The 26,496-nt window shown below is 50.0% G+C and overlaps 2 protein-coding genes across 7 annotated transcripts in view; one reads left to right on the top strand and one right to left on the bottom strand.

The window, feature by feature from the left end:
• Window positions 1-18,865, top strand: part of PITPNM2 (phosphatidylinositol transfer protein membrane associated 2) — a 122,941-nt gene extending 104,076 nt beyond the window's left edge. For all 4 annotated transcript variants that reach the window (XM_069871146.1, XM_069871149.1, XM_069871147.1 and 1 more), the window contains 9 exons: window positions 3,650-3,814; window positions 7,472-7,620; window positions 10,346-10,462; window positions 11,198-11,314; window positions 11,662-11,810; window positions 12,327-12,476; window positions 12,565-12,748; window positions 14,005-14,133; window positions 14,390-18,865. In XM_069871146.1, the coding sequence (XP_069727247.1) occupies window positions 3,650-3,814; window positions 7,472-7,620; window positions 10,346-10,462; window positions 11,198-11,314; window positions 11,662-11,810; window positions 12,327-12,476; window positions 12,565-12,748; window positions 14,005-14,133; window positions 14,390-14,734 (1,505 nt within the window). In that variant the 3' untranslated portion in view covers window positions 14,735-18,865. The remainder of the gene's footprint in view (window positions 1-3,649; window positions 3,815-7,471; window positions 7,621-10,345; window positions 10,463-11,197; window positions 11,315-11,661; window positions 11,811-12,326; window positions 12,477-12,564; window positions 12,749-14,004; window positions 14,134-14,389) is intronic.
• A 59-nt stretch (window positions 18,866-18,924) lies between these two features.
• On the bottom strand, window positions 18,925-24,500 carry ARL6IP4 (ARF like GTPase 6 interacting protein 4). Of its 3 annotated transcripts, XR_011338667.1 has the most exons (7): window positions 24,419-24,500; window positions 22,623-22,802; window positions 21,917-22,249; window positions 21,370-21,487; window positions 20,122-20,191; window positions 19,744-19,903; window positions 18,925-19,156 (listed from the first exon to the last, which is right to left on the bottom strand). XR_011338667.1 is itself a non-coding variant. In XM_069871150.1 (6 exons), exons 2-6 carry the CDS (start codon window positions 22,789-22,791, stop codon window positions 19,847-19,849), a joined length of 747 nt encoding a protein of 248 aa, XP_069727251.1. In that variant the 5' UTR covers window positions 22,792-22,802; window positions 24,419-24,500; the 3' UTR covers window positions 18,925-19,846. The 3 variants fall into 3 exon arrangements, 2 of the variants coding, with proteins under 2 accessions (XP_069727251.1, XP_069727252.1); XM_069871150.1 differs by having other exon boundaries at window positions 18,925-19,903; XM_069871151.1 differs by lacking the exon at window positions 20,122-20,191 and having other exon boundaries at window positions 18,925-19,903.
• Window positions 24,501-26,496: the final 1,996 nt, after the last annotated feature.

The following is a 26,496-nucleotide window of genomic DNA, read 5'->3' as shown; positions in this document are numbered from 1 at the left end:
GCTGCCATGTACTTATTTTTCCCATCCGTGGTGGCTGTGCTGCTGGCAAGAGGCTTTGGCACTGGAAAACCAAGTTCCTGGGTGGCTCTGCCCATGTGGCATGCACTGTTGTGCAAGATCCCCTGGGACAGGGTCAGTTGTCTGCCTTGTATGACTTCCCAGCAGTCAGCGTAGCCAGAAGTCTAATTGATATCTGTGTCAGAGCAGATTTTGTCCATTTGAGTATTTCATGTTTGGACGCTCCTTGTGGCTCTGGTGAATACAGTGGCTGAGGCTTTCAGACCCCAAGATGGCTTGTTGGCTCTGTGAAATTAATTCCTTGGCTTCTGCCTTAAAAGCAAAGTTTGATGCATTTTTTTTTTTGCATTATTTTCCATCATAAATGCTGCATGGCCTCATTTATTCTGGTTGTGGATGGTGCTACACCTGCGATTTTAATGAAACTTGACTTTGGTTTACTTTTTTCTTCCCCGTGCGTCTTACTTGCCCATTCTCACCCCTTTTGCAGTGTTTTGCATTGAGAGTTTGGTTCTGCTGCCTTGTTTTTAACAAGCTAACCCTTGCTGTTTCTGAGCAGTCCAGTACGTTATGTGGTCATACAGGATGGCAACATTGCTGACTATTCCACGTATGCTCTCCCTTTGTCTTTTCAAGATGTGAATTATTTTTAGGTATGTTGTTGCCATGTTGCCTGTGCTGTGATGTTCTCTAACAAAGCCGAGGGAAAGGATCTGGCACTATTAATTAATCACTTTGGAGATCACTGTTGAAATGCTATTTAGCTGTCATCTGATATTTCCTGCTGTCATGACAGAGCTTTCAGGAGCTTCTCTGCTCGTTACTGTGTGTTTCAAGAGCACCGTGTGGCCAGGCAGTGCTCAGCTTGACTGCAGCAAGTGCTTAATCCCAGTTCAGCCACTGGACTGCAGGAAATTTCCAGAATTACAAAAGCTTACGGGCAACAGAAATCAACGTTGCTCTTGATCTCATGGTGGCGATCTGCAGAGTGCCCAGCACTGACCAGTGATTCCAGTGCAAGCAGGGTCTGGCCTTGTGCTGAGCAGCTGCCTGGCATTTCATTTTTGGGTTTTTTTTTTAATTTTATTTTTATGGAACTTTACATATTTTTGATTGCTTTCAGTATTTCTGGCTTCGGTGCCACAGCTCAGCCTGCAAATAGCACATATTGAAATCTTCCATTCAGGTACCCCAAGGACTTAACTCAGCACCAACAGTCCATTAGGAGGATGACCCAGTGCTGTTCACTTAGTGGGAGACAGCTAGTAAGGACATTGACAAATAAGTCAATAAATGAAAAGGCACAGCACTGAAATGAGTATTAAAGAAACATAGCTAGGAAAAAAAAAAAGTGATAGTGTCACTTCCTCTGGCAATGCAGTTAACTCTCAGTTTGTTGCACTGACGTCTTGGAGCAGCGGCAGGTCCTTTGCTGTGAGAGAGAGTGCTCAGGGCACCAGTCAAAGCCAGGTCTCCTCTTCCTGAGGCTTCCTCGTTCTGAAAAAATTTGCCCTCAGCCGTGGTACAAAGAACACTTCAGCCAGTGCAGTAAACTGGGGTCACCTCTGTCCTTATCTAGCGACCTCAATGAAGAGTTAATCTCCATTAAAGTCTTGCTACTGCTGGTCCCAGCCCAGCCACCTGAGTTCACCCTGAGCTTGAAGTGCTTGCCTGAAAAACCTCCCTGTGATTGTCAGGGCCTGAGTAGTGACTGGAGATCCCACTGCTGCGATGCAGGTGTGGCCGTTTAGGAACAGGAGCGGTCGCAGGTGCTGGGGTCAGTCTGTGCGTCCCATCCTGGTCACCAAGCTCCCCAAGAAAGCCCCGTTAGTTTCAAAACTGCAAGAGTGGTGCTGCACAAGGTATTTGGTGCAAAGAATGCATGGAGTTAAGGTTATTAGGTTTTTTTTTCTGTGAGCAAGGTCCCAGGATTTCATCTAGAAGTCGCTGTCACTGCAGCTTTGGAGTCAGGGAATCTTGGCTGAAGGGGCATCAAAAAGGTTTTCTTGTCCATGCTTCCTGCCCTGCCTTTTCCTGGCCCTCGTATTTCTTGGAAACTGTCTTTTTTTTGTCATCCGCAAGAAGGATGTTGAGGCTCTGGAGCGAGTCCAGAGAAGAGCAACAAAGCTGGTGAGAGGGCTGGAGAACAGGCCTTATGAGGAACGGCTGAGAGAGCTGGGGGTGTTTAGCCTGGAGAAGAGGAGGCTGAGGGGAGACCTCATTGCTCTCTCCAACTACCTGAGAGGAGGTTGTGGAGAGGAGGGAGCTGGGCTCTTCTCCCAAGTGACAGGGGACAGGACGAGAGGGAATGGCCTCAAGCTCCACCAGGGGAGGTTCAGGGTGGACATCAGAAAAACATTTTTCACAGGAAGGGTCATTGGTCCCTGGCAGAGGCTGCCCAGGGAGGTGGTAACCGAAGAAGAGATGAGAGTCTTGTCCCAGGTAATGGAGCAGTGGGAATGAGACCTTTGTGGGGTTGAATGAAGCTCCTGGCTTGGCTCATGTACAGCTTCCACTTGAATTGCTACCTCTTGCTTGTGCTGGTGCTGGGTGCAGTAAGGAAGCCGTGCTGGCCTGGTGGTGCTACTGGGGTTGTGGATACTGGTAGCAGCCTTGACAGCCAGCAGCTCAAGGCAAGGTGAAAAGAGAAGGAAAGTGCTGTGAAAGTGATACAAACCCTTTGCTGTGCAGGATCCTGGGATGTCCCACAGACAGTTTGACCTCGTAGCATCCACAGGAGGAAGAAAAATGAAATGCAAAGATTTGACTGTGACTTTCAGCATCTCTTGGTTTGCCAGTCCTGAACATGTTAGGTCCACTTCCCTCCAATACGTGTATAAGGTCCATGTAAGCATGACTTGAAAGCCTCCCTTTCTGTATTTATGTACTAAAGGGTTAGGTCACACTTGGTAAACCTCAGGTTGGGATCTAAAAATCCAGACTTGCGCATGGTACAAAGGAAGCTCTGTTTTCACAGAGACTGAGTGCTCCCCAATCCACCAATACCGACTGGAGATGTAAGTGCCCAGCACCAGACTCCTTTCTTTCAATAGCCCTTACTTTAGTTTAATGAGTGTTGACTGTATCCATGAGCAATAAAATACAAGTTCAAATTTAGTCCCTGCCAGGCATGAAAATGTTTTCTTGAATTTTCTGTTTTTGCATTAATTTTTCTATCTTGGAGATGATCTTTTAAGTCTAAATGTTTCAAGAAAACAAATATCCTCTTTCAAAAGTTGTTTTTGTTGTTCCCCTTACCTGGGTTATTTTGTCTTGATGTGAATATATAAAGTTGTGTATATTTGTATCTGTATGTATGACACATGCTTCTGTCATTGCTGCTTGAATAGGTCTGCCTGGATTTTTCTTTGGGGTTTTGGATTTGGTTTTTTTGAGCTACTTATTTTGCTTCTCTCAATCAAAGACTGCTCCTCCAGCCACATGTGTCTCTGCCTGCTGTGGTGTTTGCTTTCTTTTCAAACCAGAGCTCTGATGAAATGTTTTTTTCATTCCAATCAGTTCAGAAAGGTTTTTTGCATCTGCCAGCCTTGTTTGCCTCCTTTCTCCCCTTGAGTTCATCAGCCTCTGTCTGTTGGTCTAATATTTTGATTTCCCTGTTTCAACTTTGTAGCAGATATTGTTCAGTCTCATGGTGCCGTCTTCATGGAAAGCACGTCCCTGTCCACCCCCATTTCAGCCCCTCAGTTCAGGGGCTTCCGGAGAGCCAGTGAGATCAGCATTGCCAGCCAGGTCTCAGGAATGGCAGACAGTTACACTGCTTCCAACATAGCCAACAGTAAGTGTTTCACTCCCTCTGAGACTACCGCTTGCTGCCGCACTGCTCTCTCAGTGCCACACGCTGGCCCAGGTCCAGGTGTGTGCACGTTGGGCTGTACTGGCTATGAATTGTTTAAAAGAAAATTGTAAGTATTGATAAATCTGAGTACCATTTGGCTGCTGTGTGTGGTGAGGGTTAATCCAAAGGGATGTTTCTCTGCTGCTGTGGATAAGTCATGCAGCACTGGTAGGGATCAGCACTGCCAGACTGACATTGCAGGATGTGGCATGTGCCTTGATGCAGATTGCTTAAATGTGGTCCACAAAAATAGGGATGAGTAAGCCCCTCTGTAATTCTGAAAGGGAAGAGCAGGTTCTGGTTATTTATTGCTTTGCATTAAAAAATGCAGCTCTTCTGTAGGCCACAGCACGACTCAGAGTCAGGCAGTTAAGTCCTATACTCCAAAGCTGAATGAGGAGTAAAAGGGATTTTGAATTTGTTATTTTCCCAAGACCTGTGTAATTTCCCAGCTATTACAGTGGAGAAAAACAGCTTTTGTTAACAGTTCAGACCCTTCTTCATTTCAGCTGAGGTCTGAGATTAACAGTCTGTATCCTCAGGGACCTCTGAAAAGGCTGATAACCAAACAAATTTTTTAAAAAGCCCAAACAAAATGCACAACACACCAAAAAATCCTTCAGCCCAAATGCGCGTCCTGGAAGGTGGCAGAAATTTAGAGTTACTCTATTCCTAGCGCATGTACTATGAGCAACTCACTTGATAATTAATTGCTGAGGTTAATAATGCTCCTTGAGGCAAGCATTAGTTGCTGAAGGTCCGTGGATGCTTGTCAGGGGCTGCTGCAACTTCTTGCCCTGTTTGAGGCAACACTCAGCAAGCAGGAGGAAGCTACCTGCGCTCTGACAAATGGGGCTTTCTTTTCCAAAGCACATCCAAGCACAGATGCTGCACTCCCCACGTGCATTCTCATATTTGTCCTGGTAAGACATCTAGCCAAGTGCTTGCTAAACATTAATCTGCTTGGGAAGAAGGCTCGGGAGAGGAGACTATGATTCTTTTGTGTGGATTCGTGCCCATGGAGAGCTGCCGGGCTCTGCTGGCCAGGGTGGGAAGCAGGGGGGCTTTGTTATGTTTGTTATGAAGGGTTTACGCTGGAGCGATGCCAAAAGACCCACATGATGTGATGGAGGGATCCTGCCTCTGTGAGCTGACCACAGGATCAGGTCCACGCAATGCTTTCCTCCCTTTGCATTCCCTGGCCTGTCCCCAATGATTTAGCTTCTGGTTTGTGTAATTTATTCCACTGTGCACTTCACAGCCATCAAAATCTGTTTGTGAGGTTGGAGAGGGCAGCACCCTGATCCCACGGGCAGCCTGCCCCCCAGTGCCGACGTGTCCTTTGAGCCGTGTCTTTGGCTTTGCAGCTCTTGTGCTCAACCTTATTAATGCAATAATGATGGGAACTCCTGGCCTTGTGGGTTGGATGTGGTCCGTGCTTATCCCGCAGGGAAAGTGGAGGAGGTCCAGAAGGGCTCTGCAAAACCATGGCTCCCTCCAGGGAGCCCTTCCTAAAGTGCAGCTTCCCTTGCACTGTGGATTCCTGGAGGATGAAACTAGTGTTGCGGGCAGCATGTGTGTGCCATAATAATAATTATTTTATTTTATTTTAATTTTATTTTTCCTTTTAGAAACCAAACACCACTGTAATGATAGTAGAGGCTTTAAGCCTTCTGTCCCAACTTGCCCTCCCTCACAAATCCCCTACCCAAACCTCGTCCAAGAGATGTAGGCAGCATAAACATGAAATCCCTTCAAAGGGAAGACAGCTCAAAGGGCCATGGAGTCAGGCTGCAGGCTGTGTTCTCCGGATACCCAACTGGACATCAAGACAGGTATTCTGGAGAGATCCACTCCACTCAACCTCTTCTCTCATTCGATAGTCACAGAACTTCACAACAAATCTATGTGCTTTTACTGATGCACTTGCAATTTCTTATTGCACTTCAGCAACTATTTCGGTCACTTTGCTCAACCATAACACAGCTAACAACTTGGCTAGAGCAGGAGTTCTTCTGGGCAGAGCTTCTGCCTTTGCCACTGTCTTTTGAGCATGGAAGAGGAAATCCTGGCTGCTTCTTAAAGATAATCTGAAATTATCTAAGCTGGGGACTTGCAAGAGAAATGAAAGGTTGGCGTACAACCAGGAGCTGCCAGTTTGGGAGACAGGGAGTCAGAAATGGCTGCAAGGAGGTGCCTGTGTGCTCTGGAAGAGACATATTGATCCATCAGTGCCTTCCTCCTCCTTCCCATGGCTCTTCAAAAAGGCAAAGGCCGTTAGGATGAGGGCACAGCCTGGGCTGGACCGAGGGAATGTGTGGATGCCATAACCCTCTGGGCATTGCTGTGGTGGGAGCTTTGTGCATGTCTCTAGAAGGAACTGGTGGGTCCATTTCATTTCAGCATCTGTTCTCATCACCAGCTAGAGGGGTTTGTTGAGTTGTACCGTAAACCTGGCAGCTTTCTTGAAAGTCCATAAAAAGGGAACATTGTCAGAGAGAAAAACCAAACTTGAGACAGCCCCAGCATGCAACCTGCATGCAAACACAGCTCCTCCTGTTGCCCTCTTGATCTGATCCATATTCTCTTTCCATTGCTACTTTTCTAGGCTGGAGCATGTGGGGTTTGAGGACTCCTCACTGCTGGGGAAGCAAGCCACACCTTTGGGGTCTGAGGCTTTGGGTTGATCTGTGCTCATTGGTAGCAAATCAGAAAGGATGCGTGCATGGGCAGAATTCAGGGCATCACCGAACCGCGGTGGTTTCCCATGGGTGAATGGTGACTGTTGGGCACTTGGGTGTGAGTTGTTGACTCCGTGAGTTGAAACTCTTCTGCGTTGCCTGTGACCTTGCCCACTCAAGTCCTAGTGCATTTTTCAGTCCCATGTGCAATGGAGTCCCTAGTGCCTCTGGATGTGTGTTTTGGCCACTGCAGAGCCTGTGCTCTGGAGATGGCTGGGCTGGATGTCTCAGTTGCCTGCAATGTGGTAGCCCAGGGGGGCAACTAGGACTTGTTGGGAACTGCCAATAACAGCAGCACATGCCATAGCACCCCGCCTTATAGTGCCTTTTAATGTCTCATGTGGGCTTCCAGTATTCAGATCCTTGTTAGCGTGGCAAATACCTGGAAGGGATACTAAAATCTTTTATTCCTTAGTGAACACTAGAGGAGTTGGACGCTGGGCATGATCTGGGCATGTACTGCGGTGAGCAGAGTATACACCCGCTTGCTCCCCAGCTCCAAGGAGGAGGCATTTCTGTCTCATGTTTTGGCATGTGGATCCCCAGCTTTCAATGCACAAGAGCCTTGGATCCCTTCCCCAGGGTCTTGACACAATTAATTAATACCTGTCCTCCGGTGCCTTCTTATTTGCTTAAATAAAGGAGAGTTTAAGCAGTGGTCCCTCTGTGTGTTTCTCCCTTTGTTTGAGCAAGCCCTGAGCCCTGAGTCAGTTGCTCCCTCTTAGCAGCGCAACCAGCCAGGGAGCAGCCTCCTGGTGTACCTGGAACAGGAGGCCAGAGCCTTGGAATACTGGCTGTGATGGAGACTGCGTGTGTGTGTGAACCGTCTTTGTCTGAACGAGTCTTTTGCTTCTAGTTGCTGCCAAATGGTGGGGAACCAAAAGGATTGACTACGCGCTCTACTGTCCTGATGCTCTGACAGCTTTCCCAACAGTTGCCTTACCGCACCTCTTCCACGCGAGCTACTGGGAGTCCACAGATGTTGTCTCCTTCCTGCTGAGACAGGTACAGTCATCTTCCCTCCCCTGATCTCCCCTGGGTCCTCTTCCTGCTGCAAAATGCTCTTTGTTTTGCCACTGCACTGTCCATAATTCTTGTCGATGTGTAGAGGTGAAAAAATATCCTTTGCCGCTGCAGATCCATCTTCTTCCCTTTCTTTCTGTTCCTCGTCTGTATTGCTAGGAGGGCTGCAAACTTCATGGATGTGTGCTGTCATGCCTGCTTAGTTTGAGTGTGGGTTTTACCATCAGAGCAGCTCTCAGACAGGCTTGCCAAGGAGCTGTGGAGCCCAGGGCCATGTCCTGTGAGATCCCAGTGGCAAAAGTCAGTGGGTCAGTTTATTTCAGGGAGCTGTTGTCTGTGTGATTTTGGATCTCAAGCCTGAAACTTAAAGGAAACTTCTCCATGTTCTAATAAAAATAGCACCAAATACAATAAAAGGACAAGCTTTGTGTGAAATTGACATGAGCTGATAGAGAGGATTTGGTTTCTACATTATCGTGGTCTGCTCTAGGAACACACCATCCTCACCGCATTGGGATTTCATCCTTGTTCCTGCAGCACAGAGTAGTTCTCATGGGGGTAGGTAAATGGGGACCGCTGGTGTTTGGAGTCTGACATCTTAGACTCTATCAACCTACATTTGGCCCGAGATTTAAATTTACTGTTTAAAATGTTCCTAGAAGAAGTATTTTTCCTTCACTTCCTTGGGAATGAGGGCAAGTTATTTGCCTTGCAGAGTATGAACCCCCAAAGGAACAGTTCTTAGAGTATGTAATTGGGAAAAACAAAACTGGAGGCTTGTGGGTTGTGTTGCCCACTTCAGTGCTTGGGTTTGCTTTGTGTTAGCTCAGCTGTTAAGCTGTCCCTGCTCTTTTCCAGCCTCCTGGACTGCAGCTCTCGATTATTTATGATTCTGTTGGCAAACTTCCTTTCAGTTCTATCTTCCAAACGGTGCGGGAACCATAAACAACAGAGATGTCAGTGCTAGTGGCAGCTGAGCTGTAGTGATAATCCAATGAGACCCTTTCTTTCGGGGCTGTATCTAGCCCAGCAAGACCTCCTTGTGCTTGCATACACCTTGCTGGATCAGCTGCTGTGAAGCCCCAGACCTGCATCAGACTCAGCCTAACAGGGCTGGGAGGGAGAGACCATGATTCTGCATGAGTCACGACACAAATGCTCTACTCAATTAACAGCCAATTACTCAGGATTCGGCCCATACCTGGGTCTGTAGCACAGCACGGCGCTTCATATCTTGCAGCTTGAGGTACATCTCCATATGTTTAAAGTCTGCTGGTGGTTGCCTGGGTAGTCTGACACTTCCCTTCCCTGATGCTTGTCTCTACTTGCTTCTCTATGTCTTGAGACTGAGATTTTTCTCATTCCCTTCCTTCTTGTTGTCCTTCCACCATGCCGCTTTTTCCCCTAATAAGGACTTGTTTCTAATTGCCTTTGAAAGTCATCTCTGGACAAAATGTAGAAGTGAGCTGTTGAATAGCTCCAAAGATTAAATCTTTTAAAAAGTAGCCCAAATAGGACTTGAAATAGATTCCCAATTTAAATAATTTTCAGTAAATCATCTTATTTTGTTTACCTTGGATTTCCATGAACACTCTGTCCTGCAAGCTCATCCTCCCTGGAATTTTTCCATTTCCCTTGAAGAAAAGCAGCTTCGGCTCTGCAAAGCAAGTCGGCCTGTGTCCGACCACTACAGCCTGGATCAGCTGGAGAGCTGCTGACTGCACAAAATATGTTCAAGACTTTGTAAAAGAGCCCACATTTAAGAGGCTTCTTCATTTTTTTGGTGGGATAAGGTCACTAAGAACTGCTGCAGATTCCAGAGTTCTCTGTGCAGGGTCAGCACCCAGACTTACAGCAGTCTCTCAGATGTCCCCTTGCCTTTGGGGTCTGTGGCATTATTCTTTCCTTTCTAGAGTTTAAGAGCAGACTAATCATGCTTCTCCATCCACGTCCACACCCTGGTGACAGGCAAGAATTGCCCCCAAAGGCTGTCTGGTGGGCGTTACCTTTCCCCCTCTCTGATCCTTACACTCCTGCAGTGCCATCCCACTAGCACAAAGTCCTTGAACAATGTCAGCCTCGGAGTCAAAGTCAGGATGGACAGACACCCTGGGCTCTGCCTTGTGTGTGGCCAACCCAGACCCCTGCTTGCCTCTGCTGGGGTCAAATTAATAAGAGGAGAAAAAAGCATAGGACAAGAGCTGTATGAAATGCAGTTAAATAGAAATAAGAAATGAGCTGAAGGAGTGGCACCCATCAGCATGAGGCCGATCAGAGCAGCCGATGCTGGATCTGTTACATGATGTGTGTTCAAAGGAGAAGTCCAGTCCCTTGCAGGTCATGGGAAGGGACTAAAGAATACCTGAAGGAAGGGCAGATATATAAGTGCAGAGCTCATCCTGCTGCATTTGATCAGTTTTGTACTTTCTGACAATCTAAATAACCTGTATTTCAGCCAGGATTAACCCAGTGCTGGCCACAGGCTTTACTAGTTCAGAAGAGACCCACCTCTCCTTGCAATTAAGGAAGCAGCCAGTAAAACCTGCAAGCCAAACACCCATCAGGCAACCTGAGGCCACCTCTGTCCAGGCATTGTCCTTTCTCAGGGCTGGCTCAGAGGATACTGAACAGCATGGGCAGCGGGGGAGGGAGTGAGGCTGTCACTGCACAAATGGCTGATGTCTTGATGAGATCTGTCCTCCTTCAGGTGATGAGGCATGAGAACTCGAGCATTTTGGAGCTGGATGGGAAGGAGGTGTCTGTCTTCACCCCCTCCAAGCCACGCGAGAAGTGGCTTCGCAAGAGGACGCATGTGAAACTCCGGGTAAGGGTGTTTTGGGGCTGCAGCAGCGGGGAGCACTATCCTGGAGATGGATTTTGATTTGGGCTGCAGGAACAGCACTGAAGGTGGGCAGCATGGGCACAGCTGTGTCTGTCCATGGCAGACCAGAGGATCATATTGCACTGCTGGTGTATATTGGTGATTATACCCTACCCATGGAGTTGTGAAAGAGCAGACTGAAAGAACTGTACCAGCGAAGTCTCATATTGGCTTTGTGTCTATGTAAAATACTGAAAGGATTAGCTGTGAGTCAGGGAGAGACAGAACATCTTTCAAAGTCTAGTAATGCAAGTTCTCTGCTCAGGAAGTGCCCTTCGCTCCCAGTAAATGTCTCCAGTTCCCAAAAGAGGGCAATTCTCTGCTAGAGCTGAAATAATATCAGCACATTTCTCTGGTAGTTGTTTGTGTTGTCTCTTAAATCCAAAGATATAAGGGACGGCATCAACATTGCACACACAAATTGCCATTGAAATTGGCTCCTTGGCCATGTGCACTCAAATCCACCCCATCATTGTGGGGCGCAGATTCTCACTGCTGCCACAGATCAAATTATTTTCTGAAGCTGAGAGCTGTGGGTGGAGTGGGACTGGGGAACAGCACAGAGAAACCCATGCTCCAGTTTGTCCAGTTATATTTGGCATTTCTCTGTGAGCCTGTCCATTACTGCAAACTTTTTTCCTTCCTTTTTCTTTCCCCTTTCCTGTTTGACTTGTGCAGAATGTCACAGCCAACCACAGGATAAATGATACCATCGCTAATGAAGACGGGCCCCAGACCTTAACAGGAAGGTTCATGTACGGTCCATTAGATATGGTCACGCTCACAGGAGAAAAGGTACTGTCTGCTGTGGGAGTCATGCGCCTTGTGGTGAAATGTAGGGGAGACAGAGGCGGTGCTGGTCACTCCCTTGGTCCCTGGCATCTAGGACAGGTTACCCTGCTCAGACTTGTGTGGTGCCTCCTACCAGGATCAGCATTCATCTTGGAGGCCTTCACCGCCAAGGCTGGATTTCATTCCAGCATCCTGATATTTGGCTCCTTCTGTGAAGTGCAGTGGGTGGAAACAGGACCCAACCCTTCTGCCATCCAAAGGGGCTCTGGTTGGAAGGTCCAGATGCTTGGCCTGTTCTACTCATCTGTGTCTTTAATGCTGTTATTCACCCAGCCTTTCTGTCTTCCCAGGTGGACATTCACATCATGACCCAGCCACCATCAGGAGAGTGGGTTTACTTTGACACCGAGATCAGCAATAGCAGTGGCAGAATTTCTTACGTCATCCCTGAGAACCGGCGTCTGGGCATTGGCGTGTACCCCGTCAAGATGGTGGTCAGGTGAGGTACTTCAGGGTGACACCACTTCTACTCTAGAGCTGTAAGAGGCAGATGTGTGTTTTAGTCTGACTCCTGCATCATCAGCAGTGTGGTAATTGAGCTCCCATTGCAGGAGCAGGCCTTCTGCACCACAGGTGCATGGCTTCATGGTCATCTGCGCAACTGAGCATATTTTACAGAACATTAACCTGTCCTTGAAGGATATATCTTTGTACTCATGATAATTCATAGCTCTGGAAGGGGTAGGGCAGGACCATCTTTTCACTAGTGAACCCAGCAGGTGGTTTTCTGGGGGTATTTTTTTGAGTTAGTGACTGACACCAGGGCCCCAGGGTTCTTTTACCAGCCACCAGGCTTTCATGCAGTGACTGTCACTGCTGTAATTGAGAGTGGCATCGCTGTTAGAGGCTTTGGGCTGGATCTGGGTGCTTCCTTGAGCTTGTGATGCATGACAGGACTTTATGATAGCTCCTGAAAGAACCTCTGTATTCCTTCAAATCCCTGCATCCCTTACAGGGGTGACCACACATACGCAGACAGCTACATCACAGTCCTGCCAAAGGGGACGGAATTTGTGGTGTTCAGCATAGATGGCTCCTTTGCGGCCAGCGTATCCATCATGGGCAGCGACCCCAAAGTCCGTGCCGGAGCAGTCGATGTTGTAAGGTCAGCAGCAGGGGCTGGGGCAGTTGGTCTGTTTTACCCTGGCATTGCTCTGGGTCTGCAATCTGTTGACCTGTGGCTTTCCTTCTAGGCACTGGCAAGACCTCGGCTACCTCATTATCTATGTCACGGGCCGCCCCGACATGCAGAAGCAGAGGGTGGTAGCATGGTTAGCACAGCACAACTTCCCCCACGGGATTGTCTCCTTCTGCGATGGGCTCGTTCATGACCCCCTGCGGCACAAGGCCAACTTTCTGAAATCCCTCATCACAGACGTAAGCCTGGGCCTGCTGAAATATTTTCATAGCACGGATTTAGATTGCTGCTTGTCTGATTGCACCAGTCTCTTGGCAGCGACGTGATCTGCTGTGGAAGATCAATCTGTTTATTTTACGTTCCACCTTTTATTATTGCTCTAGAAAAGTGTCTGTGCTGTTAAATTGTGTAATCTCTGCTCTGCACTGCTCCATTTCGTCACTGGTCCTTCCAACACCAAATGCCTAATGAAACTGAGGCACTATGCAACTTTTTTCAGCTGTTAGGTGGCTTTCTGGCTGCCTCTGGTGTAACCAGCAGGTCTTGAGAGGGCATGGAGCTGCTGCAGAAATGGCCTTGCACCACCCAGCCTTGATGGGAGACTCCACAGAGCATCTTGCCCAGCATTCGACCTCAGGGAAGTCTTAGCCCAGAGCCTCAGAAAATCTCCAAATAAAACAAGATTTTCTCTGTCTGGCAAGTGAAGGAACTGGCAGTGACCCGAGCTCTTGTGCCCTGCCTTGGAAAGCAGGGAAGCCCCTCGCTAACTATCTTGGACTCTGGTTTCACCACGAGTCACAGTGGTGGGAGCAGCCGGCCCTTAATTGTTGCCTGCTCTCCCTTGTCCTCCAGAAGAAGTTTGAGACCAGGGTCAAGGGCTTCCTTTCCACCTCCCTGTCTGGCCTGCAGCTTGAGGGCCAAAGTGGCCAGTCTGTGGTGGCACTGATGTCGGCACCTCCCCTGTCAGCCCTTCTTCAGCCACTAAGGAAGGGGTTGACCAGGAGCCAACTCTGAGCTCTGCTCAGAGCGGGGTCAGGTGAATCCTTGAAAAGCAGCATATTTTGCTGGCTGTCCCCTCTCCCTCTGCCCAGGAGTTAAACAGCAGTCCTGCATCCGGCAGCGTGGCTGGTGGGGGGGAACACTACCTGCTAATGACTACTGCCCAGGGGGTTGCAAACTTCTCCTTCCACCAGTGACGAGCAGGCAGTGAAGTGTGTAGCATCCCTGCCCCTCACAGACCTTCAAGGAAAGGCTGTGGATCAGCAAGCAGAGATCTGCTTTCATATTGCTGTCCCTCCTCTTGTTCTGGCCTGTAAACATCCCCAGCTCTGTTAATTAGCACTTTACACAGCAGTGCATTATCCAGCCAGGAACTTATGTAAATTATTGACCTGAGATTCCCACAAAGGCTGTGGGAAAAAAAGAAGAGCCCTGCCTGTCGAGCAGCACAGAACACTCATATGTTCTGACCACATGTTGCTTTCTCTCCTGGCAGCTCCACATGAGGATCCATGCAGCATATGGATCTACTAAGGACATCTCTGTGTACAGCTCCATCAGCCTCCCACCCACGCACATCTACATCGTTGGCCGACCCACCAAGAAGCTGCAGAGCCAGTGTCAGGTAGGAGCCAGCTTATCCGGGCTCTGAAGTTGCTGCCGAGGACCTCCTATGGGAGGGCAATGGGAATTTGTTCATTTTAAGACTGGGCTAGTGTTTGCCAAGAGCTGCCCCACATACGAGGACCCATCTTGTCTGTCTGAGTGGCTCCATGTCTTGTACGTCACCACGGCCCAGCAAACGCATTGGGCTGCCAGTGGCTATCAGGGAAACGTGTCCCATCCCTCTAATGCCTGGCCTCATCCCTCTTATCTTGCAGTTCATCACGGAGGGGTACGCAGCCCACCTGGCCCAGCTGGAGTACAACCACCGTGCTCGCCCTGCCAAGAACACCACACGCATGGCACTGCGGAAAGGCAGCTTTGGGCTGCCCAACCAGACCGAGTTCCTGCGCAAGAGGAATCACCTGCTGCGGACCATCTCCTCCCAGCCTTCAGCTACCGGCAGCGGTGCCGGCCACCGCCCTGAACGCACCCAGAGCCAGTCTGAGAACGACAAGGAGAGGGACAGGGAACGCAGCCAAAGAAGCATGAGCATCGCCACAGGGTGCTGGGGCCGGAGCGGAGCGTCCCGGCTGGAGTCTGGCCTCCTGGGGCAGAAGTAGCCAGGCCAGAGCCAGCAACTGTCAGCTGCAGCCACTGGAGGAGAAAACAATAGGCAAGAGGGAAGAGGCCAGTGTTACAGGCTGGAAGGGTAAATATGGTGCTACTCTTATAACATCATGGTATTCTGGGAAGAGATGGGATGTTTCCCACACAACATGCAGGCCTTGCAGCAGGAGCATCAGGTTTGTGCAGCATGGGCCCAAGGAACAGCTGGAAATTGAGGGGGAAAAGTCTCCAGGTCAAGATCACACTCTCTCTCCTGCCTCATTCTCTTATCCAGGTTTAGTGACTGTAAATACGTGCCTCCTCGCCTTGTTAGCCATCGCTCTGATATGTGTGTCCAAGTACCGTCCTCAGAGCCACAGGAACAGGGCATGAGGCTGGGGGAACTTCTTCGTTGTCCCAGGAGTCAGACTGAGGTGCTCTGCCGATGTGGGCACGGGGTGGGTTTGGGGTTGGATGCACGTGCAGCTTCCCCAGCACAGGTAGCCCCAAGCAAGCGATTTACTGGGGGCTGTGCCAGGCAGAGCAACCAAGAGCTTTACCTGTACAAAGAGCTTCAAGTTCAGCCTCTTTCTCAAGGAGTACGTGCAGTGGCAAAGCGTAAGGATGTCTCAATGCTGTTGACAGAGGCAGAATGTCAGCAGATTCATGCCCCCAAAAATGGGGTTGTTACTATTATTACTGTTATTTTTAAAGAGACTTTTCAAGAAGCTGATGGAATTTAAGGTGTTGACCTATTAAAAGAGGAATACAAGCTATTTTGTTGGAGCTGTTACAAACCTCAGACACTTAATTTGCTGTTAAAGTCTCCAAATATCCTTGCTATATATTATTTCCAAAAGTAATCACCATGTATTTGGAAGCAGCTAAAGGCACTCAGATTGCACTGCAGTTCTTGTCATCCAAAAGCAGGGTCTGACTCTCTCAACACCCACCTCTGAGACTTGTTCTTCTTCCCAGGTTCTCTCCAAGTTCAGTAGCAGCTTTCATGGGAACTAGACATGCTTCTTTTACCTGTAGTTACTGAACTGAAAAACCTCGTTGTTTTTTGCACTGATAATTTTTAGAATGGAAACCTGTTACCATCTCATGTAGCTACACCTAAGTGTTTGTAGTGCATGACAATGAAATATCGTTAAGCCAGTGTGTGTGTGTGTATATACGTGCACACATGCATATACATATGCACACACACACATATATATATGTATATATTTAAGATAAAATAATCTGTGCGGAAGAAGTTTTTCCAGCAGTAAAGAGACTGTAAGGAAGTGCGCCAACGATGTCAGGCAAACTTAAGAAAAGGCCATATCTGAATTTTCCTGGTGTGTTTCTCAGTGGATGTATCTGAGCTGGTGGTTTGGGTGCTGCTGGAGTGAGCCAGGGCTGAGTGCGTGGCAGAAGGGAGCTGCCGGTGCACAGGGCAAAGCACTGGCTGCTGGCAGCATCGCTGGCAACACCGAGAGCAATGTGGTGTCTGGTGCAAGAATGGGAGCGCGTCGCTCTGCAGCAGCAGAGGAGAACAGTGCCTAGAGCGAGGGCTTGCCAGAAAGGCCCTTAGTCCTGTTCCTGCTGGGTCAGCCTGGCCCCAGCAAAGGGCCCAGTTCACTCCTTGCACATCTCCTGGGCTGAGGGGCGTCCACTGCTGGGTGCTCCGGGTTGCCCACTTACAGACTCCAGTTGGCCTCTTCACGTGGAGATTTTATAGTCCTACCGAGCTCCCTGACTCTGTGTAACCCTGCTTTCTCCACCACACTTTCCTGTCTTTATATCACTTTCTACTTATGAGGATCTTATTTATAACAAAGAATTTTTTAGACTAGCTGCTTCATTTTATTAACTGTTTCAATATGAAGTGCAGGACAGCCGCACTGAGACACACAGCACTGTGAACACTGCTCTGCTAATTGGCTCGGAGCCACGGGGGGCAAATCTAACTCCTCTGACATCCAAGGTAGATCTTGTGTGTTTGTGGCGCTGGAGGGTTGGAGCGGAGGCAGAGGAGGGACAGTGCTGAGCTGCGTCCCAGCCGCGGGAGCGCTCAAACGCAGCTGCCTGCCTGCCGCCCAGTGCATCTCCCATGTCTTGCAGCCTGACTGCAAAATGTTTAACCTCTTCTCTTTGATAATTAAAGTACAGAATGTATCTGATGACTTTTGTTACCGAAAACTGACTTCCCTTTCTGCTGACTCCACTTAGCTCTCTCTGAATGTACATCCAGAGCTTACTGGGTTTAAAAGCAATGTGAATTTTCCCAGCTTTTTGCTAGTCGAATGTTATACCAAACAAATGCCATCTGAGTAGGAAGCCAAGCCACAGCCCATCCTGTGAAGTCACCAAACCACATCACAAAATAATTTCTGCAAATTTGGATATGGCCTTTGCAAAACTGAACTTTCCTTCAAATGCACCACCAAGGCATGATCTGTACATTTTCCAATGCTGACAAGATGTTCACATTTTCTTATGTGTAGATAGTATAAAACAGAGGCGAATGTAAATGTTCAACATAAAAAGTGGATATATAAAACTGAAAGTTATTTATTTATGTAGAGGAAGAAAGACTGCTGGAGGGACTGGAACCTTCAGGGTTTATTAATATTTAAAAATGTAGCTTTTTGTTTAAGGCATTATGTACAAAACCAGTTATTTTATGGACCAAGTTTAATGTAACTGTCAATGAATGCAGAAGTGCAATATTATACTCACCTCTCCATCACTTCATGTTTTAAACAGCTACTGACCAGTTAGACTGACAATCATAGCACCCGTCCTCATCTTGAGCTTCTTGAAACTTGCCCAGGTCCTCTCCCAGCCCCCCACGTGTTGCCATTGTATGAATCCAACACAGAGAAGCAATTGTAGACCAGGACCTTTATTGCTGCAATAATACCAGATGAGGTGGGTGTAGTTACCAGGAAATATGCCAATAAGTTTTTCTCCACCGACTCAGTCCATCACAGTCTACATCAACCTCCTCAGCTGCCCCGATCCAGCACTCATCTCTCTGAAGCAAAGATCAACATGCTACTCACTTAAAGAACAATAGCAATAGTTTAATTCTATGTTTATAACCTGTTTGTTCCGAGCTGTTTTGGAGAGCAATGCATGTGATCTGATGCCTTTTCACGTGTATAGAAGAGGATCCATTTGGATGCAGTGAGGGAAAGATGATCGTATATTCCATTCTTACTAAAGGGGCACTGTCAGGTTAAAGACCTAATTTAGCTTTGTTACAAGTAACTTGGTTGCTTCCAAATGAATGAATATGAGCACTTCTTGTACTCCTCCCTCTCACCATTGTCTGAGCAGCCATCAGAGTGCCTGGCAGGAGTGACGCTGCTCCTGCTGCAGCCCACGGCCTGTTCTTGCACACAAGCACAATACAGCCTGTGCTGCATGGGTGCCTCTGTCTTTATTTATTTTTTTTGTTTCCATGGGAATCACACTCTGCTGTGGAGCTCAGATTTTTTACAAAAAGCAGCTTTGTATTCCTGCCCTACTGGGCTATACTTTCTACCTGACACTTTCCCTTTAGTCTTTTCAAAACCAAGAGGAACCCATGCATTCCCTCCGAGTTGTTTCCTGGGTTTGCTAGATCACTCAGTCAGATGTGGCGAAATTCTAATACCAAAAACGTTTACAGTGTCCGATCCACGAGCCGAGAGCAGTAACTAGCCAAAGGGTTACTAACAAACTCCCGCTCCTCCCAGCAGCCGCTGTGCTTGCTGTAGCAGCCCCTTCTTCAGGTATCACCACCGTTGCTGCATTTCCTATTAGTTCTAGAAGCCTTACAGTCCCCTCCCCATCCTCAGCTCCCTCTGCCTGTTGATACCCTTGATTCGTCAATTTTATATTCTGATAATGCTAGTTATATTTTATTTATAAAAAATTGCTTTAGGGGTAACAGATGTGTGTGGGGAACCACCGGAGGGGATGTCCGAGGGCGCCGGCAGCCGCGCTGGTACGTCCCTGTGTGTACAGTACTGTGCTGTGCTAGTGTGTAACAAACCTTCTGTACAACTTCCTTGTCCTCCTTGCTGTCAGTGCATCGTTCCAATGCCTGGGTGTGCTTTGTGTACAGTTTCATTGTGAGTTACACACATTAAAGAAACGGGAAGGCTCTTCTCTGTCTGCTTTTTTGGGGGGAGACTCTAGAAACAGTCAAGTCACAAAACCCAAGACTTGAGCAGGCACGAGTTTAATGGGGTTACAGCAATGAACAGAACGTAGAAACCGCCCACGCAGATCGGTCCTTCAAGACCCATTTGTCCTTGGATCCATCGGTCCCTTTTGTTTTAACACTTTGTAAGTTTATGCACTTGGCAGTGGGGGAAGAGCCAGCTCTTTACTTCACAGCAGCCACGGCACAGGCCCCGTGAAGCCCAGAACTCTAATGCTGCCTGGGGCCTGCGCTGTGGGGAAGGGACACAAGTTGCATGCAGGAACAGTCAGCAGGGAAAACCCACCCCTCTGCAGAGCACGCGAGCCTGCACCCCAGTGGGGGGTGCCAGGTCAGCGCTCACCCAGCATGCCCAGGGGGTGTAAAGGGTGAACAAAGCCCGTGGGGCGCAGAGGAGGGCGGCACCTGAAGGCTCAGGGGAGAGCTGCAGCCCAAGCAGAGCCACAAGCTGAGAGGGTGAGTGCAAAGGGCCAATCAGCCTGCATGAGGCATGCAGCTCCAGCAAGGAAGGGGCAAAGAGCAGCCCCTGAAGGGAGGAAGGGCAGCCAGCTGCCTATTTTGCAGCCGCAGCACATGCCTTGCCCTGGCCACAGTGTTGGCTCCTACCCACCACAGCCCAGAGCATCCTGAAGTGTTCAGTGCCAGCGAGCACATACCTTGGGTGCTGCTCAGCTCCCTCTAACCTCAAAAGGGGCACTGGGGCAAGCAGGTCCAAGCATGTAACAGCCGCTATGGCCCCAGTCAGGAAAGGGAGGGGGAGACGCCCTTTACTGGGAGATGAATCATTAAAATAATTTTCCTTCCCAGTCAGTAACTTACAGAGCGGCTGGAAACTGCCCTGGGGAAGCATCCTAATGCGTTGCTGTCTGCATGGTCCAGAAACGCCTGGGCTGGCGCTGGCAGCAGGGCAGGCTCCCAGTGCTCACTGCAGCATCCCGGTCCTCACCTGGAAGGTCAGCCCATCCCCCCGGGTGGCTTGCTGCAAGGGGAGAGACATAGGTGCTCATGGCACCGCAAGTCCAATGATGAAGAATCCCAGCACACATCTGCAGGGGCCCCTGCAGAGCCACCAGGGCTCAGTTTGCCCTGGTAGAGTCAGTGGGGTCCCCAGGGAGGCGATACGATGCCTCCGGGCACAGCAGCTCCCTGGCTGCACCCACCCACCAGCAGCTCACACTGGTGGCAAGTCCCCACTACCTTGTTAATCTCCCTGTGTCTCTCCTTGCTGACAATTTCTTCTAGTACTTCTCCGTCTCCCTTAATAAGCCTGAAAGACAAGCACAGGCCCACGAGCCATGAGGGCTAAAGGCAAGTTCCTGCCAGTCATATGCTCTCCCAGCTGCAGAAGATGCCGACTCCACCACCAAGGGCGACTGCTGTGCCTCAGCTCAGGCTGGGGCCTGGGACCAGGTGCTGGGTGGATGTCCCTCTAGCTAAGACCAGTGACCCCCTACCCCTGAAGCTGCAGGTGACTTTTTTTTTTGGCCTATCAAGCTTTAAATAGCATGGTTTGTGGAACTAATGCCACCATGCTGCAGCAAGGACACCATCTGCAAAGGCCTCACTGTCAACAGCAGCGGCCCCAGTCCCTGCAAAACCCCTTCCTTGTTTCATATGGCGTTCAGGTCTCGTCCTGGCTACCCCAGGAAACTGTAGAGCCATTCAGGAGCAGGAGGCAGTTTGAGACTGAAAGGCAGCCGCAGCACGAAGAATCTTGATGAGCAAATTCCAAGCACTGTCGGAGGTGGCTCACACCTCCAAACATGAACAGAAAGAGCCTTACAGGCAACCGACCTTTGTTCCACACCTCTCTGAGCCCTGCAGGCTGCCTTCTATTTTAAGATTGGACTTGTCATACCCAGTTCTCTTCAGCATGATGTTTTCTGCTTGCTGAGAAGATGCAGCTTATGAAAAACTGGATAATTTCTATTTGGTAGATAAACTAACTTCCATTTGATTGTTGTCTGTAGCCCCAGGAGGCAGACACTCCCTCCTCACCTGCACCCAGGTGGTAACCAGGACTGAATGCACATGCACTTTGGAGCTAAAGCCAAACACATGAAGCAGTGGGGCAGGAAGGTGCCACTCACCCTGCTGCTTCCTGTTCTGCCCCTGCTTGCTAAGTCCCATTTGAAAGGAAGAAGCTGAACCTGTCACTGCGCAAGGGACAAACCTTCTGCCTCCAGCAGCCACTTGCTCTGCTGTCTGTGTCCCACAGCCCCTTAAATGGAGCCCCAGCACAATTCAATAATTTGGTGTCAAACGCATCGCTTTCTGGGTAAGTGACACCAGGTCTGACAGGAAGGAATCTGCAAGGGATGGGCTCAGGTTGTTTCTGCTGAAGTGGATCAAGGTCCACACATGGTACTGCATCCTCCAGGGCTCCAACCCACCCAAAATGGTTGGGGATGGACAACTTGCCTCCCTTTTCCCCAGGGATCATACCTGGTTCTCCCCGTTTCAGGATCCACAACTCTCCTTATGACACTCTGCCTCGCATCCCATTCTTCCTTTGTCATTGGTTTCATAGCCTGGATTCGGGATTTTTGTTCGTCTGTCAAAACTGGAACGGATTAGTTTGTCAGAGCCATGCTCATGGGGCCAGTGCCTGCCCAAAGGGCACAGCATCACGCCTGATGTGAACAGACATGCATCCTGCACCAGTTCTCCGTGGTACTAGGGGTTCAGTGATGAACCATGCAAAGGAAAGGATGCTTCATATCCCAAAGCTGGCACCAGCTTTGCTGGTTTCTTACTGCTCATGACAGTTGGCATCTTTGTTCCCTGCTCAAATGAATCTCTGGATTACTTCTATGTGGCTCAACGATGGCCATGGTTTGCAGGAGGGAGGAGAGTTTGGAGCTCCACCCTGCACAGCCCTGCTTCCCTGAGACACCTCAACTGGGTCCCAGGAAGGGCGACACGTGACTGCCTTTCCCCCGTGCATCACTTGTGTGCCCTGACTTCAGCAGGATGGAAACACCATTATTACCTGGGCTGTAGTCCGCCACTGATTCCTGCCACTGCTCCACTGAGGGGCCAGACACCACTTCTCCCTTGGTTTTCTCCTCCTTCACCTTTTCCTTTGACTTCTTTTTTGATTTCTTCTTTATTTCCTTCTTCTTCTTCTTCTTTTTGTCTTTCTGTTTTGCTTGCTTTTTTTTGCCATGTTGCTTCTTCTTTGTTTTGGAGTCACTGTCACTGGAGTCATCAGAAGAGGAGCTGGAGGAAGAGGATGATGAGGAGGAGCTAGTGGATGAAGATGCTGTCCCAGGGAAAGAGGTATTTGACTTCTTCTTCTTGTCCTTTCTTTCCTTCTTATTTTCTGCAATACATAAGAAGATGTTGAGTGAGCAGCTCTGGCCCTGCAGCAGCACGGATGCTGGTCATTGCCCTACCAGTCTGGTTTCTTTCTTGCCTGAAGAGAAAAGCCCCCAAATGCCAGGGCAAAGACCCCTGTGTGCTAACACCTTTAAAACACCACAGTCTGTGGTGCCACACTGCCAGACCAGCACACAGAGGGGCTGCAGAGCTCCACACTTGTTACAACGAGACTAAAATGGGCACAAAATGCACAGCAAGGCAATAGACCCTGATTTAGTTAAAAGCATGAATCCGCTTCTCTCACCTCAGCCCCCTCTAGGCACCCGCCCCAAGAAAACGTGGTAACAGTGCAGAGTTAAGGGCCTTTTCCCTACCTGCTGCTGAGCTTGACTTGTGTTTGTGAGAACCAGAAGTCAGCTTCCTGGGAGGAGAGCTGCTGCCCTGGTGTGAGTCCTTGCTGCTTTTCCTCCTTTTCTTCTCTCTGCTCTGAGAATTGCTTTTGCTCCTGCTTCGCGAATGCTTCCGAGACTGGCTGTGGGCCATTGCGTCAGCTCCTGGAGGGAACAAATGGGTTTCATCGGTGGCATGGGGAAGACTGCTCTTGCTCAGCAGCAACATGTCCAGCAGCCCCCAAAACCTTAACTCTGACCCAACCAACCCTGGAAGAGCTGCTCCTGTTACACTCCCTCTCAGCTCATGTCCACTCTTGCCGAGCTCCCAGTGTGCAGAGGTGGGTTGGGGTTACCCAGCACATTTGTGGCTACACTGAAGTTCCCCAGTTCACAAAACAGAGCTCTCAGCAGTGAGTTCGGGCCATGCAGGCCAGCACTGCTGTCCCTGGGCAGCCCTCACATTCCTTGAGACAACCACCTCTGAGCACAAAACCTCCACCAGGCTTTTTTGCGTCTGGCTGTAGATGTGAGGACTAAGAAAGAATCAGGCTAACCTTTGCAGGGGTTTGCTGGCAATGCTGTGCCCCACAGCCCCGGGGAAAACCCTCACTAGCCATAGGCCATGATGGCCCCATGAGGCTGGGATTGGTGGGAAGTGATGACACGCTGCACCTGTAAAAAGTCGCCGGCGAGGTACAATCACTGCTGTGGCAATACTCAGCATAATGAAATGCCCTTCCCAAGCTGAACACAGAGTCAATCACCCCATTATTTAAAATGCCAAGAGCAGGTGCAAGCCAAGGGGAGAAATCAATTTTTAATACTCCAATTTGCTTTTAGAAAACAGATTATGCAATGAGCTAGCATCCTTGTCCATCAGCCCAATGGGCTGCTGGCAGCCACAGGCCAGACACAGTATGATACATGCTTTCGTTAATTTAAAAAACAAACTGGCACCATCGGCAGAGCAGTATCTGGGAAATGCTTTCTCACTGCCACCTTCCAACTACCACATTTAATTAATTGCGTGTTTACCACCTTGATGTTCCCAAGTGGAAATTTGCTCCTAAATGAATCAGGCCTTTGAATGATTCCAAGCGGAAATTTCAACCAAAAAAAAACCCAACCCAAAACGACTACAGGCACACAGGGACTTTCTGAGGATGAGAGTTGACATTGACAAGCACTTAGCACCCAGCCCTCGCACCAGGGCCTGGTGGGCTGGACACTGTTTGGGTCTCAGGTCCGATCCATCCGTGGACGCGGCAGTAGGACCTGCTTTTATACACCTGCAGCAACAGGGTCAACAGATGCCGAGCTGAGCGCAGGTAGGAACATCCCAGCCAGTCTAGGGTGACGCTACAGCAAGGGCACCGAATGCAGTACTACAGCACCCCAGGCAGGCTGCGCCCCAAAGCTGGGGTATCGCCTCCACCAGCTTCGCGGCCACAGCGGGGCGGCCGGGAGCTCGGCTGCCGCTCGGTCCCCGTGCAGCTGGAGGGGAGCCCCTCCCCGTCACCCCGACACTGCCAGCCTGCGGCACGGCGGCACTTGAGGAGCTCAGCCAGGGGGACGCTGGCCTTTAAAGACCCGCACAAGGCGCACCGGCCCTTCTAGAGCCTCTCGAACAGCGCCCCCCCGACACCTCCCATCCCGGCGTCCTCAGGCGGAACAGGCGCAGGGGAAAGAAGGAAGAGGGGGAGGAGGACGACACGGAGGAAGCAGAGGTAGCGGGGGAAGAGAAGGAGAAGGAAGGAGGGAAGAAGGAAAGCACTAACCGTGGCCGGGCCGGCACCGAGCGCCGCTGCCGCCGCGGGACCCGCGCTATGGCCCGCACTTCCGCTCGCGCCGCTGGGTTCCGGCGCCGCTGGGTTCCGGCGCCGCTGGGTTCCGGCGCCGCTGGGTTCCGGCGCCGCTGGGTTCCGGCGCCGCTGGGTTCCGGCGCCGCTGGGTTCCGGCGCCGCTTGCAGTTGTAATGGGTTTTGGTAATGAGAAGCTCTTCAGCGCCGGGCTCTAATGGCGTCCCAGCCAAAACGGCGGCGGATCTGCTGGGAAGATTGCGGGGCCCCTCGTGTGCGGGCTGCCCGCCTTGCAAACGCAGGCCCGTCGCTGCCGCGGCCCCTCCGAGTGTGGGGGGGCGGCTGTGGGTGTGTGAGCAGGTGCTGTTCATCTATCTTCCTCTCACCCTCCCTAATGGTCCTCAGCCTAATTCCCTCCTCCCTTGGCTCTGACACCGAGCGGAGGAGTTCCCCCGTCCGAACACAGCTCCCACAAGGGAATCAGTAGCCGTCCCTGTGAGAGGGGGCCGCTGCCTGCAGCCCAGTGCCTGGGGCCCCTATGTACCCACTGAGGCTGTTTCGGGGGCTGCATCAGTCCTGGCTGGTGCAGCACCTGGAGGAGCTTTAGTTTTATGCCGGGTGGCCACATGGTCCTCGCTTCCTTCCAGGTGGCCTCCAGCCCCGCGCTTTGCCCTCCCTGCTCGCCCTACCCTTTCCATCTCTCCATCCCAGCACATTCCCACACATTCCCACTCACATGCTCTCAAATCCTTTCTCTTGCCCACAGCTCATGCTCAGATGCTTTCTGCTTCCCCTTTGCATACCCTGATCCCCTCTACACCCCTGTTTGCACGATCTGATTTCTTCTACTGCCACCCAAGCACCCTCATAGACTCTCTGTCCCTGTTAATAAACATCCAAGTTCTTCCAAGTCCACCCCCCTTCTTTCTCAGGATGTTAACACCCCTCCTTTCCTCTCCATGCTCCTGTTCCTGCAGGACCACTGGCCATTCCTCGGCTCATTCTGCTGCATCTCACCCACTTTGGGGAGTCAGAGGCGGAGGAGTCTTTGCACTGAATGTGTTTCCCGCCTGCCTGGGTATGTCAGGATGGAAACAGAAAGAGAGAGAATGGCATTTGGTAACCAAGACATCCAAACACACATCATCCACCAGGAGCACAGGGGTTCCTGTTCTTCCTCGAGTTCGCCCATTTTGCTCAGGAAGCACTGGGATGCTGAGGGACCATGTAGTGCCACCCCACCGACTCACAGAATTGTTTCCATTGGAAAAGACCCTCCAGTGGCGCTGAGACCCCAGCAGAGGGGAGGCAGGGAAGGGGATTTGTCTGAGGGCTTTGCTGTCCACAGCCGCTAAGCCTTGTGAGCCCGAGGCTGCGGTGGCTCCGTAAGGGACAGCAATGGGAAAGTATGGGAGATCGGCACAGAGAAGGAACTTTCACAGCGTGTCGTTAGCTTAACAATTTAATTATTCTATTGTCTATATAATAAGTTTATCTAAAATAATCTCTACTAGTTTATCTATAACAATAGATGCTACTATCTAATAACAATATGCAGTAATGTAATAGTAGTAACTAAGAATATAGAATAGTTTATAGATACTAACAATAACTTAATAATCCCCGTTCAATAATTCTTCTTCACAGAATTGTGCTTGGATCTTCTTTCCCCAATAGGGGGACCCTGGACTCCATGTGCGTTCCGTGAAAGAGCCCAGGAAGTCCAGGGAGAACCCATGGCAGTTGCAGTTCCACGTTCACCTGTTCCTGGGAGAGAGAAAGTGAGATCCGACGTCAGTTGTCCAGCAGCCCCAGCCCCAACCAGTCCATAGACAGCTCTCAAATGTGACCGGACACAGGCAAGACCTGGAGAGATTGAAGCCCCACCAGGGGAAATGAAGTATGTGAAAGAAGCACAGATCCATCCTTCCCGAGTGGAGACAGCAAGAACAAACCCTGCTTCTGCTGCCCTTTCTCCATGAACGCTTGATCCAATAGCCCAACGCCACATGGAGGACCATGAGGAAAGGGCAGCAGGGTGTCTGTGCACATAAGTC

Source organism: Phaenicophaeus curvirostris, chromosome 17 (genome assembly GCF_032191515.1).
Source record: "Phaenicophaeus curvirostris isolate KB17595 chromosome 17, BPBGC_Pcur_1.0, whole genome shotgun sequence".
Taxonomy (NCBI): domain Eukaryota; kingdom Metazoa; phylum Chordata; class Aves; order Cuculiformes; family Cuculidae; genus Phaenicophaeus; species Phaenicophaeus curvirostris.
This window is presented reverse-complemented; position numbering and strand designations above follow the sequence as displayed.